Genomic DNA, 20,286 nt, shown 5'->3' with positions numbered 1-20,286 from the left:
CGTGGGGCCAGGGGGGCTTGTGGTAATCCCGATCCAAAAGACTGGGTGTCCTCATGAAGACGTTACCTACCACAATTAAATGGCGGTTAAGTGAATGTCATGGAATGTACAGGGCCTCAGCTCCCCTAATAAGAGGCAACGCTTGTGGAAATTCTTAGGGGATCACTGCATCCGCATAGTAGCGCTACAAGAAACTCACTTTAAAAAGGGAGATGACCTTTGCTTGAAACACAAAACATACCCACAAATCTTTAGTTCATCAGCCTCTACTAAACAGAATGGGGTCGCCCTTCTCCTTCATTCTTCAATCCACTTCCAACTACATGACTCCAAAATTGACAAGGCTGGGAAGTTCCTGATGGTAGGAGTGGGTTCTGATGGGACACCCATGCACTTTATCCTTGATCTATGCTCCCAATAATGGGCAATCGGAATTCTCCTTTCATTCTTAGCCTTCGCTAACGGTGACATTATCCTTTTGGGAGACTTTAATCTCATATGGGACCCTTTAATAGATACTACTCGTCCACAGAGATCCAGGGGCGGGGAAGGGTAGGTCTTTAGCAAGGCTCTTAAATCCTCCTTACAACGCATGGGGCTAGTGGATATATGGAGGGCCCTCAGCACGAGATTACTCCTTTTTCTCTCACTCCCACAGATCCTTCTCCAGGATTGACCATATTTTTGCCAGCCAGGCGCTCCAGCAGACAATTTCAGGTGCTCACCTGCACCCGATATGTCTTGCAGACCATGCCCACTGGAAGTTTCATTAACCTTCCCAGCTCCCTGCTCTAAACTCGCTAAGTGGTATTTTCCTAATATCCTTGGCAGAGATTGGCTCCTCAGAGATAAGCTGAGGAAGGCAATCACAGACTTTTTTGCCACCAATAACCCTGCAGATACCTCCCACTTGAGCAATTAGGATGCCTTCAAGGCGGTCATACGGGGGAAATGCATTGCCCTACTCACCACTTTTGAAAAAACAACAGACCACGGAAAGGTTGTCTTTAGAGGGGGGTGGGGCTCCAAGTAGCGGAAAGGGCTCACAAAGACACTCCATCGGTTCATACTCTATGGAATGTCACGGCGCTAAATGAAAAACTTCAGGCAATATACACAAATAGGGCCGAAAAAACCATCCTGCACCTCCAAACCCGGGGTTATGCTTGGAATGATAAAATAGGCCCCCTGCTGGCATGTCAGCTTAGAGTGAAACTGGAAAAAGAATATGTCAAACAAATAACTGACGGCAACGGTATCGCCCATCTTAGTGAGGTAGGGGAAACGGGGGCTTCCGTGACTTCTACTGCTCACTCTATACAACAGAGCCCCTACTAGAGCACGACCAATCCCGGTACCTGGACCCACTAAAACTTCCACAGGTCTCCCCGACTATGAACAACGAGCTTAGCGGACCTTTTTCATGCGAAGAGGTTCAGAAAGGAATAGATGGCCTCAAGCTCATGAAAGCCCCATGACCTGACGGGTTGACGGCCCAGTTCTATTGGTCCTTCGCAGTTTCTTATGGAACTCTTTAACGCCATAGCCACTACTCAACGGTATCTCCTTCTATGGGGGAGGCACTAATCACTGTAATCCCCAAGGCAAGGAAAGATCCACAGCTATGCACCTTATATAGACCCATTGTCTTCCTGTCTCTAGATGCTAAACTATATTCTAAGATTTTGGCCAGCAGACCAGAGGATATCCACCCCCAATCAATCTGGTTTCATCAAGGAACGCCAGTCCATGATAACTTACGTGGAATGATTCACCTAATTGATAAAGTTCAAGGGAAACTAATCCCAGCGGTCCTATTATCATTGGAGTCGGAGAAGGCCTTCAACCGAGTTGACTGGCCCTTCTTACTGCTCACCCTACACCACTTTGGGCTTGGTGAGAACTTCATGGGTATGGTGAAAGCGAACTACTGTTCCCCGAGATTGCGAGTTCTAGTAAACTGAGTAGCCTCAGACTCTTTTTTTCGCTCTCCCGGGGCACAAGGCAAGGCTGTCCCTTATCCCCCATGCTCTTCGCCCTCTGTATTGAGCAATTCCCAACTCTGATTAGAGCTAATTCAGGGATTAGCGGCATTTGCTCTCGCCCAGATGAACATAAAATGTTGCTCTTCGCGGATGATGTGCTGCTGCCCATCTCCATCTCCAACCCTTGGGAGTCCTTACCAATCATACAGGTTGAATTGCAACTCTTCGAATGAGCGGCGGGGTTTAAAGTTAATCTAGCAAAATCCTTCCTACTCAATCTAACTATGCCACACGCTCTAATAACGGAGATTGAGGAAACCTTACCATTTCGCTGCGCCCGCAAGAAATCGCTTACCTGAGTATTAAAACCACCCCCAGGTTGTCTGATCTCTTCAAGGCTAATTTCCCCATTGCTGCGATAGCTCAAAACAGATTTTAAGAAATGGAGCTATGTATACATAACATGGATCAGCTGCATAAACGCCATTGGGATGAATGTCCTACTGCGTCCCCTCTATCTGTTCCAGGGCCTCCGGATCACAATGGACAAAGAGGTATTCAATGAGCTTAAGAGGATGACCACAAAGAGCCTGCTTATCCCAGCGGTTATTGACAAGGCCACGCCGAGAGAGTGGTTTGTAGCTCCCCAAATTCCCCCTATATTATAGAGCCGCTCGACTTCGGGTTATGGCCGAATGGTGCCTCAAAGCCTCAGACAAGCACTGGTTCCATATGGACAGGCAGCAAGCGGGAAGAACAATATGGGATCTGCTCTTGAAACCGAAACAAGATAGCCCAAACAATGCTTAAACCCCCACCGCCACTACCCTCAAAGTGTGAGACAGCCTAATTAAGACTTTGCCACTAACCACGTTTTCGTTCCCCCAGTCCCCTGTCAATTTTAACCCTGCTTTTTCCCCAGCGAGGCTAGAGGGCCCATTTGACAGATGGAGAGAGGGTGGATGCCTTATGCTAGCGGACCTATTTCAGCAAGGAGAGATTTGCTCCTTTGCAGACTGCGTTACTCGCTTTAAGTTGCCCCTCACAGAAGAATATCACTACTTCCAATTAAAACATTGGATACAGCAGCCCAGCGAGCGATTAGCTGCGTCTAGGTATTTCCTCCTGATAGAGAGATTTGTCTAAACAATACAGCTAAAGGTTGCATATCTTTTTTATACTTCCTTCTTCTCACGTCGGGCCCGCACCAGGCCACGCGTCATAGATGGGTCTGAGATGAAATGTTACACACCTCCATAACAGAGAAGCAGTGGAGCTCTTTATACAGGGACTTTGCTAAATATAATCGCTCCATGTTCGTGAGAGAAGCCCATTTCAAAGTAATGTACGAATGGTATCTCCAACCGAAAACTACATACCATCTTCCCAAACACTTCCAATAGATGCTGGAGGGGTTGTGGGGCCTTGGGAGATTTTCGCCACATCTGGTGGGACTGTCCTTCCATCCAACCCTTTTGGAAAGAAATCCTGTCCCAAATCAAGCAGATCCTGCAGTATCAGGTTCCTGCTTCCCCTGCACACACTCTCTTGGGAATACGCGACACCAGTCTGAGGAATCAAATACAGGGAGATTGCTCTATTACGCTGCTGTGTCTGGGGGCGGCCAAAATGGCAATTGCAGCAGCATGGAAGAAGCCGGAGGCCCATTCTCTTACTCAGAGGCATGCCCGCCTGTGGCGAGCTCACGCCTTGGTGCAGATGACGGATATGGTTGAAGATTCCAGCAAGAGCTTTGACTACATCTGGAGCCCCCTGGTAAGTTACTTGTCAGAGGCGTTGCCTCTGTTTGCATGTGTCCCTGGGCTACGGAACATTAATCTTTTCCTGATATAGTAGCCTGGTCCCACTCTCCTCTCCCCCAGCTACATTAGGATAGATTGCACGAGACACCACGGTAATGTTTTTGAGTTTTGTGCGTTATGTTTTATTTGTTAGCACCCGAAGGTAGAGCACAGAGTAATCCTGGAATCTGTAATTGATGCAAGTAAGACACTGTAAAGTCAGAAAAGTCTGCGCCTTGGTAAGACTAACAGTCATGCGAAGAACTTGTGGGGAAGCTGTGCATTGTCTTTAGCTAACTGATGATCTTGGCATGTATACTGATCTCGGGTGATCTACAAATGTTGTGTTTATTTGTAAAACCAATAAAAAGATTTTGACAAAATAATAGTTTTTGCCTCCCCTGGAGTAGAATTAATTTTTTACATTTTACCTGCATACTCATTGGCTCTGGGGTTTGGGACGTTACTGGCACTTTGCTTTGTTCTTCCATCTAGGTCTTCATGATGGTTGTTAGCTAAGGCCAAGGGGTGCAGAGGGGTACATCCCTGGGATTAGGCTTATCCTTGTTTTGGTGATGTGTTTTCTAGCATACTACCAATCAACTAAGAGTTGCTTTGTCTTTCAGGATGCATTTCTTTTCTGTCATGCTTAATATTGGATGGCTTAGCTTAATTGCCCTTCTCTCCTTGGACCCACCTCAGTGAAGTAATGCTTAGATATTTGATTTATGAGATGAGAAATCTTCTGTAAGAAATATCTATGAGAAGAAAAAGTTACTTTACTTCAATAACTATCTTTGTGATGGATACTTTTCCTGCAGACTCTTCACCAAACAGGGCGTCTGTCCATTCTGAGTGTTGGTTTGAATGCTGGTATTATGGTGCCAGGTTGGTATTGTGTACTGCATTTCAGTGATTTCGTCTGGTTCATCTCTGCCTGTAAGGGTATACAGGGAAAAAAGTCTAGAAATTGATGTCAGAGCACCAGGTGGTGAACCAAATGGTTCCACAATGTTACATTCACTGGGTTGTTGGAGGGGACTTGGAAACATGATAACACTTGTCAGCACAGGCAAGCTATTGAACATTTTCAGGATCCCGGAGGAGTTTCAGGAGTTGTGGAATTAGGACGTAAATTAAGTATCAACCAGAAAGATTAATACCAAAGGTTAGTACTTGTTCATATCAATTTCAGATTAGTAGTGTGAAAAAGTTCATTGACCCCCCCCCGGGTGACTATAGTTCATTGACATAGATTTCATGTAAGTGAAAATCTTAATGTAAATTGTATTTTGCAGGAAGCTAAACTGGCAAAAATGAAGATCCCTCCAAAGGAGATGTTTATTCAAGAAGTGGACAAATATTCAAAATTTGATGAAAATGTAAGCATTGCGCGTGTTGTTTCAAATGTGATAAGTGTATGAAATAGAGTGGATCAAATATTGTACAATATTTTTTGTAGCAGTGATTTGCAGATATGGACTGGGTTCTATGCCAAATTAAGAACTTGCATCTCACTTGGTCGAAATCAATCTTTAAGAAGTTTCAGTTTTATAGGTGAGTCACAGTATTTCACACTGTGGTGAACCAAAACACAAAGAAGCATGCAATTTTTGTATAATCTATCACTTACTCTTCCTATTTAAGACTTGGTCACGGGCAGTTAGGAATTATGCCTTTGACATCATGTAACATCATGGTAACATCATGTTTTGTGTCATAACAGTCTAAGCGCCAGGATGCCCGTCGGGTGACAGTTACAGCGCTATATAAGAACGCCTATACATACATACATACAACTGCCCATGAATATGTTATGAAGCATAGTTCAGAGGTCATACAATATTTGTACACAGTGGCCATGTAGAGTATAGCATCAAATGTGTTTGTGATTCAGGAAAACCAAGTACGACTTAAACTAAAGCAAGCACGGCAAGGACATCTGGGATTTTTGAAGAGGTGTGAAGACACCATTATATTGAAAAGAATAAAATAACTCTCCCCGCACCTAGTTACATGAAGGCATTTCTCAGCCCCAATGCCTTTATATCTTCCTTAATTTTTTCAGTCATTTGTGTATTCTGATGTTCTACTGGAATTTATTTTTCGGCTTATGCCAATTTTTGCAACAAGTGCCCTTTGTGGTGAGATATAAAACTATCCATAAATAACAATTATAAGTTCCTGCGCAGGCCTAACTTAACCATTGCCAGAATAGGAATTAAATTCAATTTGGAAGTTCATCGCACCACACCATAACCTCAGCAAGACATAGAATTTTGATACATCGTCTGAAATTAGGAGCCACTTCCATCAAATACTTAGCAGATTTCACAAGTCCTAATCACGGTCAGTGAATTGTCTATTGGTAAATGTGTATTGCAAGCACATTATTATTTATTTAGTTAATTAGTGACACACTTTGGTTTTCAAGATACAAACAGCAGGCCTTTTTTCATAGACCTATAGCTATTAACATAGGTCTAGCGGAGAATACATATACGTAAGGGAAATATGTTGTAGAGTATATGATTTATGTTATCTATTTATTTCAGGCCTCGAAAAACTCTTAAACATGTCACTAAACCTGCAGGTCTAGTCATTTGAATAATCTTTTAGACCTAACTGTAATGTCCTTGACCCGTAAACTAGTCTTAAATTGTGTGATCCTCAGCAAATATTTTACCTCACAGAGACAGACACCCGTTTTTCATTATCACATTTGAGAGCCCTTTCCAATATGTGAGTTCAGCATTTCTGCTCTACAAAAAAAACCTAATTTGTTTGATTAAATAGACTAAATGTTTGCTCCGTTTATAATAAAAATATAGCCTACACTAATAGGGCACACATGATCCCCGACTTGCCTCCTTGTTCACTAATAGCATTACCATCAGGGCCGGGGCACCAGTGATTCTGAGGTCATGTTTAAGAACTCCCTGTTAATAAATATGGTGCCATCTAAAGGGAATTTAGGGATTGGGATTTCCTAATTAAGATTCTTTGCAAATCCAATTAGAAAATCGCAATTCATAATGTACAAAAACCTAGAAGTTGAAAATAGCGAATCCTCATGAGGTTACAATAGACCTACCTCATGAATAATAACGAGGTAGGTCACAGTTTGAGACCCATTTGAAATTACAATCATCACAGGGGTAGCGGCATCCTGGGGTAAGCAGACCACCAAGGCTGTTATGGGTTTTTAATAAAGCATTTCTTTTTAATACAGACCGTTTTCCATAAAGAAAAATGGGATGTGTTTAAAAAGAAAAAACAAAATGTTTAAGTTTAATTTTTAAGTGTAGGCGGTGTTCTGTAGAGGACCGCAAATCTCAGTGGACTCAGCATCGCCGTGGCTAGGTGTGTGTGCCCCTGTTGTGAATTTGTAGTGTCATTAATGCGACATGATGAATTTCCTCCAAGGCAGTCCTTAGGTGACACAATCTGACTAAAATAGAAGGACGGTACAAAAGGGGGTGGTGATGGACGGAGCATCTGAATCAATCAAACACTCACACCCAGTCAAAAGATCTGGGTTTAATCCATCAGCGTTCTTTAGCCTACTCTGCCACCCCAGTTCAGACATGGCTATATGCAAATCAGTCTCACCCTGTGCCTCAAGAGAACAGTCCAGCCCGAACTGCCAAGCCATGTCTTCCCTGGACCGGAAACAAGCTTCCGAGGACCGATTTCTGGCATTCCAGCCGTCTTCAGCCCGGCTTGCTTGAATCCAGTGGCAAAGTGAGCAAGGGACTCACGTCTGAGCATACCCTGCCACACTTACGGCGGGCAAAAGCGGTACAAAAGGGGGTGGTGATGGACGGAGCATCTGAATCAATCAAACACTCACACCCAGTCAAAAGATCTGGGTTTAATCCATCACCGTTCTTTAGCCCACTCTGCCACCCCAGTTCAGACATGGCTATATGCAAATCAGTCTGACCCTGTGCCTCAAGAGAACAGTCCAGCCCGAACTGCCAAGCCATGTCTTCCCTGGACCGGAAACAAGCTTCCGAGGACCGATTTCTGGCATTCCAGCCGTCTTCAGCCCGGCTTGCTTGAATCCAGTGGCAAAGTGAGCAAGGGACTCACGTCTGAGCATACCCTGCCACACTTATGGCGGGCAAAAGCGGTACAAAAGGGGGTGGTGATGGACGGAGCATCTGAATCAATCAAACACTCACACCCAGTCAAAAGATCTGGGTTTAATCCATCACCGTTCTTTAGCCCACTCTGCCACCCCAGTTCAGACATGGCTATATGCAAATCAGTCTGACCCTGTGCCTCAAGAGACCAGTCCAGCACGAACTGCCAAGCCATGTCTTCCCTGGACCGTAAACAAGCTTTGAGGACCGTTTTCTGGCATTCCAGCCGTCTTCAGCCCGGCTTGCTTGAATCCAATGGCAAAGTGAGCAAGGGACTCACGTCTGAGCATACCCTGCCACACTTATGGCGGCCAAAAGCGGTACAAAAGGGGGTGGTGATGGACGGAGCATCTGAATCAATCAAACACACCCAGTCAAAAGATCTGGGTTTAATCCATCACCGTTCTTTAGCCCACTCTGCCACCCCAGTTCAGACATGGCTATATGCAAATCAGTCTGATGCTCCGTCCATCACCACCCCCTTTTGAACCACTAAAATTGAAGGACGGCCTCCTATAAACCTTTCCACGGTTACCTCTATTGCCTCTGGTTTGAAGGAAGAGCAAGACATACTGGGCCCAAGTTATTCTCATCACCCTCAGAACGGGTCAGGATAGTGTGGTACCCAGCGCTCCTTAGCCTGAGTATTTGTCCTCAGGTTTCCACTTCAGGAGGACCTATTGTCTCAGCACCAGTGCAGGGTCTTCATATGAGTCTCCACAACCTACCCTACCATGCATGGAAATTAAGCTGTAGCAACTGAATTAGTCTAACTTGCTGTCCAAGAAGGTTTATGTCATCCCTGCTGCCAAGGGTCCCTCCACAAAGTTGATTTATGTTATGTGCTGGTACTAGGTGTGGTGCCCAAAACATCAGCCATTATAAGCCAAGTTTTTTATGTTCTTTTGTTTGTTCTTTCATTAGCACAGCAAGGAAGGCAGTGGGTTGGTTACAATTTTTTTAAATTTATTTTAAAGGTTTTATATAGCGCTGGCTAGACCCGGAGGTATCAGAGCGCTTTACATGAGCATCAGATCAAAGTTACAGGTTACATCGTTACAAAGGTTACACAGTTATTAGAACATGGTAACATAGTTACTTGTATGGTCGAGATAAACAATATGCACAAATGGGAAAGGGGAAAAGCGGGCAGAGGGATAGGTTATGGGGAGGGGGAAGGAGCTGGGGAAGTTGTCAGCTAATGAAGGCGGGAAAGAGGAGGGGAGGGTGAAGGACACTGCATGGAAAGAGGAGGAGAAGGGCGACGGGGAACACAAACCGGTAGACGAGTCAAAGCAACGTCCAAAGTCCAGTAAGCTGTGATCCAAGGGGAAGTGGTATCACTTCCCTATCTCAGTTGTGGGAGGCCTCCTTTACGCAGTGGACTCTCTCAGAGGGGTCTCTGAGTCTCCAAGCCCTACATTCTGGATCCTTCCCCAAAAAGGTGAGAGGGAGTGCTTTAGCAGGGGTGCCATACCTCAGCTGTGAGTGGCTCCCTTGGTGCAGTGGACTCTCTCAGCTGGTTCACTGAGACTGCAGAGTATAAATATTGGATCTTTCCCCAACAAGGGGAGAAGGAGTGCTTAGTCAAAGGGCATAAAGGACAGGGGGGGTAGGCAGACTAGCAAGCACGATGAGAGATTCAGGGGAGAGGGGGTAGGAGCTAGGAGCTAGGGAGGTAGACAAAGAGAGAACGAGTACTAAATGGGAACAAATTTAATTAATGAGTTATTATATAGCGCTGGCTAGACCCGAGGAACAATAATGTTGCAATTTACATCAGTTAAAAGTTTCATAAATATCAAGAAAGGTATTTAAGGAACATAGGGGACAAGGTGAATGGAGCAAAGAAGGGTAAGGGGATAGGGTAAAGGGGTAGGAGGAAGGTAGGACTTAGAGAGGAGGGGAAAATCTGACCAAGGTCTGGGTAGGTGATGGCAGGGGGGGGAGGGGGGGGGGGGGGGGAGTCCACAACCCATCTCCTCATTAGCTATATGGTAGCTCCACCGGGCATCAGCCAAATCGCTAGTTCTCCACAGTTTGGGTTAAGTTCCGCAGGTTCCAAGTCCTGATGAGTAGGCAGGTTAGGGGATAGGTTCAAGGTCTGTTAAATGTCCAATTTTTATTCCGGGGAAGTAAAACAACGTGTAAGGGCCATTATGGAAGCCCTCTTGGGGTCAGGCAGGGGACTGTACTGTACACTGGTACACTGGTGGCCTGGGCGTCAAGGCGGACCCTCCCAAGGCCATGGGTAATCAGCATGAGTCCCCATCCACCTCCGCCCGATGCGACGGCCAATAAGAAAGCGGCATTGCCCACCCTCCCAGGAGGGCCGGTCGGGGGTTGGCGAGGTGGGTCTCAAAGTCAAACCACCGCTCCTCGGCGCTAGCAGCCGGAGAGCAATCTGGATGCCACACCCTATTCACTATCTTTGTTTAAGTTGCCAGTTGCGATGCGTTTTATGAAAGGATTAAAGCACCTGTTTTACCCAAAACAATTTGTTATACTGCAGTGGGACCTGAATTTGCTCTTTTTTAGTTCTCATTTGCAAGCCCTTTGAGCCAATGGACAGCTGTTCTTTACAGCCCTTTTTATTTTTTACTTTCTTTTATTGTTTGTCATAACAAATAAAGGTGAAACAGTAGACCGTATATTGGCCAAATGGCCCCAGTAACAATGCATCATGCAGGCTGACAGTCCTTCCATATACGCATTAAAATAGGATCAAAATAGTACAAATTGTGACTTGGAATGCAATATCAGGCAGTGTGTGAGAATAAATCATGAAAGTGGTTCAACCATTTATCCCATACCCTTTTATATTTCTCTGGACAGCCGTGGTTCTATAGACTGTGACTTCCACCAGGGCGTTCTTTGCAACTTTTGGCACTGAAAACAATCTTCTGATTTTGATTACATCAGTGTGTTCCGTGAGTGAGCTACAGGCAGTCTTGGTAAAACTGCCTTACTCCACTTTTTTTCCCCAAAAAATGAAGTTTTATATTTGTCCTGACAAATTGGTTCTTGGAACTAGAAACGTCCCTCTTAAAGTCATGACTCCCTTCCATGTTGGCCATTCGATTAATCTGCCAGCATTTTCTGCTCCTCCTCATCCCTTGAAAGTAGAGATGTTTCATCGATTTGACCATAAGTGGGCTTTGACCACACAAAAGACCATTGTGTGGATGATCATCTCTTTGTGTACTTCTCTGGGGCAAAGAAGGGGAAGGCTATGCAAGAGAAGACCATGTGAAAGTGGATTGTTCTCTAGATTAAAATCTGTCACGCACTGACCAAGTACCAGCCCCCTGAGTACATGCATGCTTGTGATGGCCAAAGCCGCTATAGTGGCTTTGGTTTGAGGGTGCCTGTTCTGGACATCTGCCAGGGTGCATATGTTCATGAAGCACTACTGCCATGGCACCTAGGTCTGAAGGGAAGGACATTTTGTCTGTTCCATCCTGCAGGACCTTTTAGGTTTTGCCTTCAGCCTCCCACCCATGTCTGTTTTTTTCCCACCCATGTCTGTTTTTTTCCCACCCATGTCTGTTTTTTCCCCACCCAGTCTGTTTTTTCCCACCCCGTCTGTTTTTTCCCACCCAGTCTGTTTTTCCCACCCAGTCTGTTTTCACCCCCCGCCGTCTGTTTTCTCTCACCCCGTCTGTTTTCTGTCACCGTCTGTTTTCTGTCACCCCGTCAGTTTTCTGTCACCCCATCTGTTTTCTCTCACTCAGTCTGTTTTCTCCCACCCCGTCTGTTTTCTCCCACCCCGTCTGTTTTCTCCCACCCCCGTCCGTTTTCTCCCACCCCCGTCCGTTTTCTCCCACCCCCGTCCGTTTTCTCCCACCCCCGTCCGTTTTCTCCCACCCCCGTCCGTTTTCTCCCACCCCCGTCCGTTTTCTCCCACCCCCGTCCGTTTTCTCCCACCCCCGTCCGTTTTCTGTCACCCCGTCTGTTTTCTGTCACCCCATCTGTTTTCTCTCACTCAGTCTGTTTTCTCCCACCCCGTCTGTTTTCTCCCACCCCGTCTGTTTTCTCCCACCCCGTCTGTTTTCTCCCACCCCCGTCCATTTTCTCCCACCCCCGTCCGTTTTCTCCCACCCCCGTCCGTTTTCTCCCACCCCCGTCCGTTTTCTCCCACCCCCGTCCGTTTTCTCCCACCCCCGTCTGTTTTCTCCCACACCTGTCTGTTTTCTCCCACACCCGTCTGTTTTCTTCCACCCCTACACTGTTTTTAAACATATTGCACGGGCTGCTGTGCAACATGCCCTAAATGGAGAAAAAAAACGCTATGATCCAATCAACACTGGACTCGTCATGGTTCTTTTTTAAATTCATATTTTTACTTTCTTTAAGCCCTGTGCAACTGTTGCGCAAGAAGTCTAAAAAAATGTACAAAATCATTAGATCCTGCAAAGCGGAAACCTATTGGCTTTCAAAAATCCTTGTTAGTTTGAGACAACTCCACTGACCCTCCACCAAAGGAAGATACTGCTTTGGCAGTATTTCTATAGTGAGGAATCTGCAACTAGAAGTATTCATCAGAAGAACAAGTTACTTACCTTCAGTAACACTGCATCTGTGGATAGTTCAACCATAGATTCTTCACTGCTTTCCCCCATCTCTTTTCTGTAGAGGGGCCTCATTCCCATGTAAAAAGTTCCCAGGGGGGCGTGGCCAAGATGGCGGGGTGAGCGGACGCTTCCTCCCGTAGCTCCTCCGGCCCAACTCAGCCCGAGCCCCGATTCCTGCGCTTCTCTCCCCCCGCGGCTGCACTGCGGGTGAGAGAACTGTGCCGGAGTTCGCGGGGCACGTTTTGAGACCACTTTGACTTCTGTGGCCCCGGGGGAAGTCCCCGAAAAGTTTATTCGGAGACCGCTCCGAGGAGTGGAGCCCGGGTCGCCCCGAGGTGAAGAGCCGGGAGGCGGAGCGTATTGCGGCGCTGTCCGCGCGCCTCGGCTGGGCCGAGTGCTGAAAAGCTGAAAGCCGGTGATCCCGGGGGAGCGGACTAGACGGACTCCGCGGAGTGTGGAGGCTTCCTGGCCGGTGCCCTGGTGGCAAGCACCATTGCTGGGCGACGAACCCCAGCCCTGCGCCGGCGATCTTCCCCCTACTCTGGGTTTCGAGGAGTGCTGACTTGCGAACTCCGTGCCTGGGGGCACTGGATGGCGGAGTTCGAGCAGTGCCCGGGCCGGGCAAATCAACTGGTGGTGAAGGGAGACATCGGTTTCGCACTTTCCGGACCCGTCGCTGTTTGAGGGTTGCCCACGGACTTGCTGGCCCGGGCTGCCTTCTTGGGCTCCACCCTCCCGCCATCTTGTCTTTGTGTAGCTGAGCCCAGTGGCCCTTGCCCGCGCCCTTCTCATACGGGAGCCTCGGCTCGTCCTGGTACCGACTCATCTGCTGCCCCCCCTGGGAGTACGAGGCTGGAGGCCTACACTTTGGACGTTGCTGCCTGCCCTGCTGGCCCGGGGGTCGTCTTGCCCGGGCCCGGGCCGCCATTTTGTCGCCTGTGACGCACTACCCTTGTCCCCGACGAGGGCCTCACATCTGGTGCCCGCGAGCGGTGGCGCTCGCCTACAGCAGCTGACCCTAGGCTTCACCGGGGGCCAAGATGACTGGGAGACGTGGCGCGGCACGAGGAGATCGCACTTTGCCGGAAATGCTCGGCAGGTCCCAGCAACTACGCGACAGGGCGCAGCCGTCCCCGGGGGCCTCCCGGGCATCAACAGACGCAACCGTGGGCGAGCCACTAGTCACGAGGTCCTTCATGGAGGACTTATTCAGCTCCCTCAAGGAGGAATTTCAAACTCTTAAGACCGAAGTGGCTGGAGAGGTCCGGGAGGTGCGCAGGGAAGTCGAAGGCCTGGGTGAGCGGGTCGATACTGTGGAGACGGCGGCCCAACGTCGCGATGAAGAGATAACTCATCTCCAGCAGGACGTCCTCCGCCTTCGGGAGCAATGTGTCGAGCTCCAGGCCCACTCGGAGGACCTCGAGAACAGGTCCAGGCGGAATAACATCCGGGTGCGAGGGGTTCCATCCGCGGATGAAGGTGCGGACCTAGTGGCCTATCTGCAGGACCTGTTCCGCGACATCTTGGAGGAAGGAGCGGATTTCCCGATCCGCATTGACAGAGCACACAGGGTGGGCCGCCAGCGCCAGTCATCGGCACCCCCGCCTGATATCCTGGCATTCCTGCCGGATTTCCCCCTAAAAGAGCGCATCATGACGGAGGCCCGCAGGAAGCAACCGCTGACCTTTCGAGAAAGACCTGTGGCGCTCTATCAGGACCTGTCCGCCATCACACTGCAGAAGCGCAGGTCCTTCCGCATCGCTACGGACTTTCTGCGAGAGCATGAGACAGCCTATTCCTGGGGTCACCCCTTCCGTCTTATCTTTCGATGGAATGGGGTGCTGCATCAGCTGCGCTCTTTACAAGATGTCTGTGGAGTACTGGGCCTTACTGCTACGGAGGAGGAAGGGGCTACACCTGCATGGCGGCGCCCCGAACGGCGGGGCCGACGGAGATCGAGGAGGCGCCAATCGTCAGCGGCGGCGAGTCGTCCAGACTCGCCCACCATCAGAGCAGACATGGAGGAGGCCCTGAGGACTGCGGCCAGGAACTTGCCTGAATCTACTGGTGTGGCCCTAACGGCCTAACTTTTCTCCGGGGGGAGAGACTCTCAGCTTTAACGATGCTGGGCTGGGGCTGGGGGGGCGAGGGGGGAGGCGTGTGGCTGGACGTCCACTTGACTGTTTTCTGCAGACTCGCCCACCTGGGCTAGACTGAGACTATGGGGTGTTGTTTCCTGTTTTTTGTTTTGGTTGGTTGCTATGGGTTGGTTCGGGGGGGGTTTAACTGTTGGTTTGGTGTGGGGGGGGTCCTGTCCGAAGCTGTCCGACCATGTGCGATGCTGCCTCTGGCCTTCCCTGCGCCCCTGCCCCGCGCGCCCCCTCCACTGATCCCTCGCTCGCTGCATAGCGCGTTGTTTCCCTGGAGGCGATGCCGCCCCTGAAAGTAGTGACCCTTAATGTTAAGGGTCTGAATAACCCCGTGAAGCGTAGGGCGATCCTTTCCCTGTTGGAGGGGTCACAGGCGGATATCTGCCTCCTGCAGGAAACACATTTACTTTCCAAAGATTGCCATAGGTTGCGCTCTGCCAAGTTCCCCACGCAACTCTTTTCCTCTGCTGCGACTAAGACTGCTGGGGTGGCCATTCTTCTAGCCAGCTCCTTCAGGGGGGAGGTGTTGCATAAACATGCTGAGCAGAAGGGGAGGCTTCTAGTGTATCGCATGCGTTTGGGAGGTGTTACCTTTACGGTTGGTTCGGTATACAGCCCAAATGACCACCAGGATCGCTTCCTGGACTCAGTGTTGGTGGACGTTACTGCCTCGCCCGATCGCCATATCATCTTGGGGGGGGAGACCTGAATATGGTCTTCGACTCCACCCTGGATAGGTCTGCCCAGCGCTTTCCGCAGACAGGGGAGCTTTCTAGGGCGGTACAGGACCAGATTGCGGAAATGGACCTGCATGACCTCTGGCGCGCCATGCACCCCACCGATAGGGACTACTCCTATTTCTCCCACGCGCACCGCACGTATTCACGGTTGGACTACCTCTTGGTGAGCGGACCGCTTCGTTCGGCTGCCACAGCGGCAGACATCGGGGTCTTGTCCCTGTCCGACCACGCACCGGTTTCCGGAATCTTTGCTTGGCCAGCGGCCCCCCCCTCTAGGGGGATGTGGCGGCTTCGGGACACGCTTCTCCATAAGAAATCGGTTGTGAAGCGAGTGGAGGAGGTCATCCAGGACTACCTGACCCACAATACCAACTCTGCCACGTCCCTGGCAACGCAGTGGGCGGCTTTGAAAGCGGTCGTCAGGGGGGAGTTTATCTCCATTTCCTCGGCGGAAAACAGGGAACGCCAACGCAAGAGGGAGGAACTGACGGCGCAGGTTAGGGAGCTTGAGCAGGTTCACCGCCGAACAGGGGCTCCTCGTGTCTGGAAGCAGCTAAAGGCGGCACGGAAACTCCTCTCTGCGTTGGATCTAGATCGGGCGGAGTATGCAGCGCTGCGCCTGAAGCATGCCTTTTACACCGGCGGAGACAGGTGCGGTAAGCTCCTGGCCCATAGGCTCAGGGCTGCGCAGCAACGCAATGTGGTGAAGGAGCTGGTGGGAGTGGATGGGATCCCGGTTTCCGGTGACGCGGAGGTGGCAGATTCCTTTCGTTCCTTTTACGAGGCGCTGTACGCTGCAGAGCCTTCCCCACCGGGAGAGGCTGAGGCCTATTTGGAATCCGTGACCCTCCCGGCCCTGGACCCTTCCCAGGCGGACCACCTAGAGAGGGACATTCACGTGGAGGAGGTCATCTCCGCGATTGCACGGCTAAAGCATGGTAAAGCCCCGGGCCCGGATGGCTATACGGCCTTGTTTTACAAGACCTTCTGTCCCACTGTCGCGCCTCTACTGGCTCGCTTGTTCAACTCCTTCTCCGAACCGGGAGCCATCCCACCGGACCTCCTCTCAGCGACTGTGTCGGTTATCCCCAAGCCGGGGAAGGACCGGACCCTGTGCGGCTCGTACCGGCCCATCTCGCTCCTAAATGTGGACCTCAAGCTTTACACCGGAATCTTGGCGGCCAGACTGGGTCTACACCTACCAGGTTTGGTGGAGGCGGACCAGGCCGGTTTTGTACCCGGTAGGCAGACGGTCGACAACACAAAGAGGGTGACGCACGTGCTGGAAAAGGCCTCACGCGTCCCGGGGGAGCGGATGCTGCTATCGGTCGACGCGGAGAAGGCCTTTGATAGGGTGCATTGGCCATATCTCGAGCTGGTCCTTGGGAAACTGGGGATCGGCGAGAAGTTCCGCACTATGGTCTTTAGCTGCTATAGGAGACCATCAGCGTCAGTGCGTGTCAATGGACACAGCTCCAACAGCTTTGCCATTGAGCGCGGCACGAGACAGGGTTGCCCCCTCTCGCCGCTCCTCTTTGCCCTTTATATGGAGCCGTTTGCACAGAGGATTCGCGATAACCCGGACGCTATTGGGGTGAAGATGGGGCAATACACGCACACTGTCAGCTTATACGCGGACGATGTCTTGCTGACCCTGGATGACCCCAAGCGGTCGCTCCCTGCCTGCGTCCAGGAACTGAACGCTTTTGCCCGCGTGGCGGGCTTTAAAATGAATGTGACTAAGTCGGCTGCACTGGATGTGTCGCTCTCTGCCGACACCAGGCGGGACCTTCAGAGTCTCTTTCCTCTGCAGTGGTCCTCCTCCACGGTGCCTTACCTGGGAATTTTGCTTGCTCCCTCCCTGCCTGCCATGGTCGCAGCTAACTATTCCTCTCTGGGCAAAAAGATCAAAGAGGAACTCGGCCGATGGAACAAGGGCCTACTCTCGTGGTTGGGCCGTATCGCGGCGGTGAAGATGACGATACTGCCTCAGATCCTGTATCTTTTCCGCGCTCTGCCTCTCCAGCCCCCCGTGGGTTGGATACGGCAGACGCAGGCAGACATCTCCCGCTTTGTGTGGCAGGGCCGAAAACCTCGGATGAAGCGGGTCCTCTCCATGCTTGCCCCGGAGGCGGGGGGTCTCGGAGTCCCGGACCTCCGGAAGTACTTTCAGGCGGCGCAGCTCCGGTATTTGGTGGAGTGGAGCAGGTGGGAATCGGACAAACACTGGCTCTTTCAAGACCAGGCAGTTGCAGGCCGTACCCTCCAGGAGGTCCCGTTCCTGCGGCGCACTCACCGCCCACCTAATCTCTACGCCTCTTTTATCACCCGGGTCCCGCTAAGAGTGTGGGACGCGGTGTGTGAGCTGCGTGAGCTCACCACTTTTCCATCGCCGTTCACTCCCATTGCTGGCAATCCGGACTTTACCCCGGGTCTGGAGCCGGGAGCCTTTTCCCACTGGGTGAGCGCGGGTTGCAGGGCGCTTTTCCAGATCTACGGCCCGGAGGGCGTGCTCCCCTTCCAGCAGCTCCGACAGGAGTTTGGCCTGACGGAAGGGGACAGACTGCGTTACATGCAAGTCCGCCACTGGGCTCTTCAACCCCCAGTGCGTGACGTCGCTGCCCGTTCGATTACGCCCTACGAGCGATGGTTGGTAACCCGGACCTCGGACGCCAAGCTCATCACTGATTTGTATAAGTTTCTCCAACCCCCGCCGTTTCATTACCATAACCCAGGGAGGGAGCGCTGGCACAGGGAACTGGGCAGGACCCTAAGTCACAAGGAGTGGGACAGGATTGCGTATCGGGCGAGGCACTCTGCGTACCACACTGGGCTGACGGAAACCTTCACTAAAGTGTCCACCTATTGGTACTACACCCCGGAGCGGCTCTATGAGATGCGCAAAATCGGTGATAAAGGTTGCTGGCGCGGCTGCGGACAGGAGGGCACCCTCACGCACATTCTCTGGGAGTGCCCGGTGCTGTCGGCCTATTGGAAGGAAGTCTTAGATGAGGTGGATAGGCATTTTGAGATCGAGCTTCCGCGCTTCCCCGCGTATGTCTTGCTAGGCCTCCCCAATGACTTGATGTACCCGCTGAAATCCCGCAGGGGCAGGCAGATTGCGATTGCGCTAGGCTCCGCCGTTCAGAACATACTTGTACTCTGGCGCACCCCTACTGCCCCCTCTATCACTGGTTGGCTGCATAGGCTCTGGCAGGTACTGGGCATGGAGAAGATGTCGCTAACGGTGGCTGGGAATGTTGACCAGTTTGAGGAGCTCTGGCACCCCTTTTTGGCACTGCTGTCCACGGAATTTCACGAGCTCACGTGTCAACGGTATTTGCGCCTTCTTAGGCTGACGCCGCCGGCGGCTGCGGCGGAGTGAAAGTGCGGATCGGGGGTTGGGGGCGGGAAGAGGGGTTATATGCTTCTAATGCTGACTTTCGGACGGGGATGTTGGGGTATTGTTTTCTTTTTTTTCCTCTTTTGCTTTTCTTTCTTCTTCTTTTCTGGGGTCGGGGGGTTGGTGGAACGGTATGCTTCTCCTTTACTGTGTTGCGGGGTGCTATTCGGGCCCGGCCTTGCCTAGGGAGTGGGGGTCTACAGGGGGGTCGTTCACAATGCCTTATTGCCTTATGTCTTTGCCTTGTTACCCTCTGGGGCTTCCTGCCTCCCTGCTTTTCTTCTGACTCGCTGCAACGTTCCGCTTCTTGTACTGTATGTTTGCTTGACCTCCTGCTCCCCTCCCCGTGTTTTTGTGCCTTAATAAAATACTTTAAACCTAAAAAGTTCCCAAATAAGGTATCAGCACCCTGTCTTGCAATTCGTTCTAAGAAACTGACCAGAGGTCAGTGCGCGCAGTGGAACTTAAATGTTGCTTCACTCTGTCACTTCCAGGACTGAATGGAGTTACCAAAAATTAATACTGTGCAACTGCTGGTATGTTAGGGCATTGCTGGAAGAATTCTCCAGATCCATTCTGGGGATATTCTAAAGGTGAGGAATCTGTGATTAAATAGAGGGTTACCAAAGATAAGTAACTGGTGCATCAAACCTTCAAAGAAGCCTGGGGGCCAAAGTGGAAATTGTGTAGCACTGTATATATATATCAAATGTGAATGGTGTGGTTTTTGTAGGCCTTATCAATTAAAGGATGTTTATTAATTGTAAAATAAAATAATTTAAAAAGCCCATATCTACCTTTTCATTTAGGGGTTTCCTACTCATGATGGAGAGGGTAAAGAAATCAGCAAAGGCCAGACAAAAAAACTGAAGAAACTATATGAAACTCAGGAAAAGTTGTACAATGAGTATGTGCACTTGCTTCAAAATGGAAATGTGAACTGAGAACAAATGAGACACTATCACGATAATTAACGGGGAAATGCAAGAGCTCAGTTTAAACTGTACTGTTTTTAAGCTTCCATGTGTCATGTATCATTTTATAGTTTCTACTGGGATTTTTTGGGTGAAATTGAATAATATGACTTTATTTAATATACAAGGATTGAAAACAATAAAGCTTACAAATATTGACCTGTGGATGTGTCTTTATAACAGAAATCAGCTGGTTACAGTCAAAGCTTGCATGTCTTGGACACTTTTTTGTTTGGATCCTTCATATTCACAATTTTATACAAATAAACAATATCGAGCCACAGTATTGGACACTACTTACAGCTGTAGATTTGAGATAAACGGAGTGTCTGTGTTTCTCCTACTTCCTATTGTTCCTCATCGCAGTATGCTTTTTAATTGTTTTTATTTTTTACATCCAAGGCCTTTGTTAAGGTTTAAATGTTGGTACCAAAACGTATTTCCCTTTGTGTCTTTCCACACAAGAGCTATTTCTGGATCATGGAGTGCCAGATTCAGGGTATCAGTTAG

At 49.8% G+C, this 20,286-nt stretch overlaps 1 protein-coding gene across 2 annotated transcripts in view; it reads left to right on the top strand.

Moving 5' to 3' along the window:
* Positions 1–19,935, top strand: part of CARS1 (cysteinyl-tRNA synthetase 1) — a 395,563-nt gene extending 375,628 nt beyond the window's left edge. For both annotated transcript variants that reach the window (XM_086957866.1, XM_086957867.1), the window contains 2 exons: positions 5,086–5,169; positions 19,612–19,935. In XM_086957866.1, coding sequence (XP_086813992.1) covers positions 5,086–5,169; positions 19,612–19,746 — 219 coding nt within the window. In that variant the 3' untranslated portion in view covers positions 19,747–19,935. The remainder of the gene's footprint in view (positions 1–5,085; positions 5,170–19,611) is intronic.
* The last annotated feature ends 351 nt before the right edge of the window (positions 19,936–20,286 follow it).

The sequence above is a fragment of the Lissotriton vulgaris genome, chromosome 2_1, assembly GCF_964263255.1.
Source record: "Lissotriton vulgaris chromosome 2_1, aLisVul1.2, whole genome shotgun sequence".
Classification (NCBI taxonomy): domain Eukaryota; kingdom Metazoa; phylum Chordata; class Amphibia; order Caudata; family Salamandridae; genus Lissotriton; species Lissotriton vulgaris.
The sequence above is the reverse complement of the archived record's forward strand: the minus strand, read 5'-3'. Positions and strand labels throughout refer to the sequence as shown.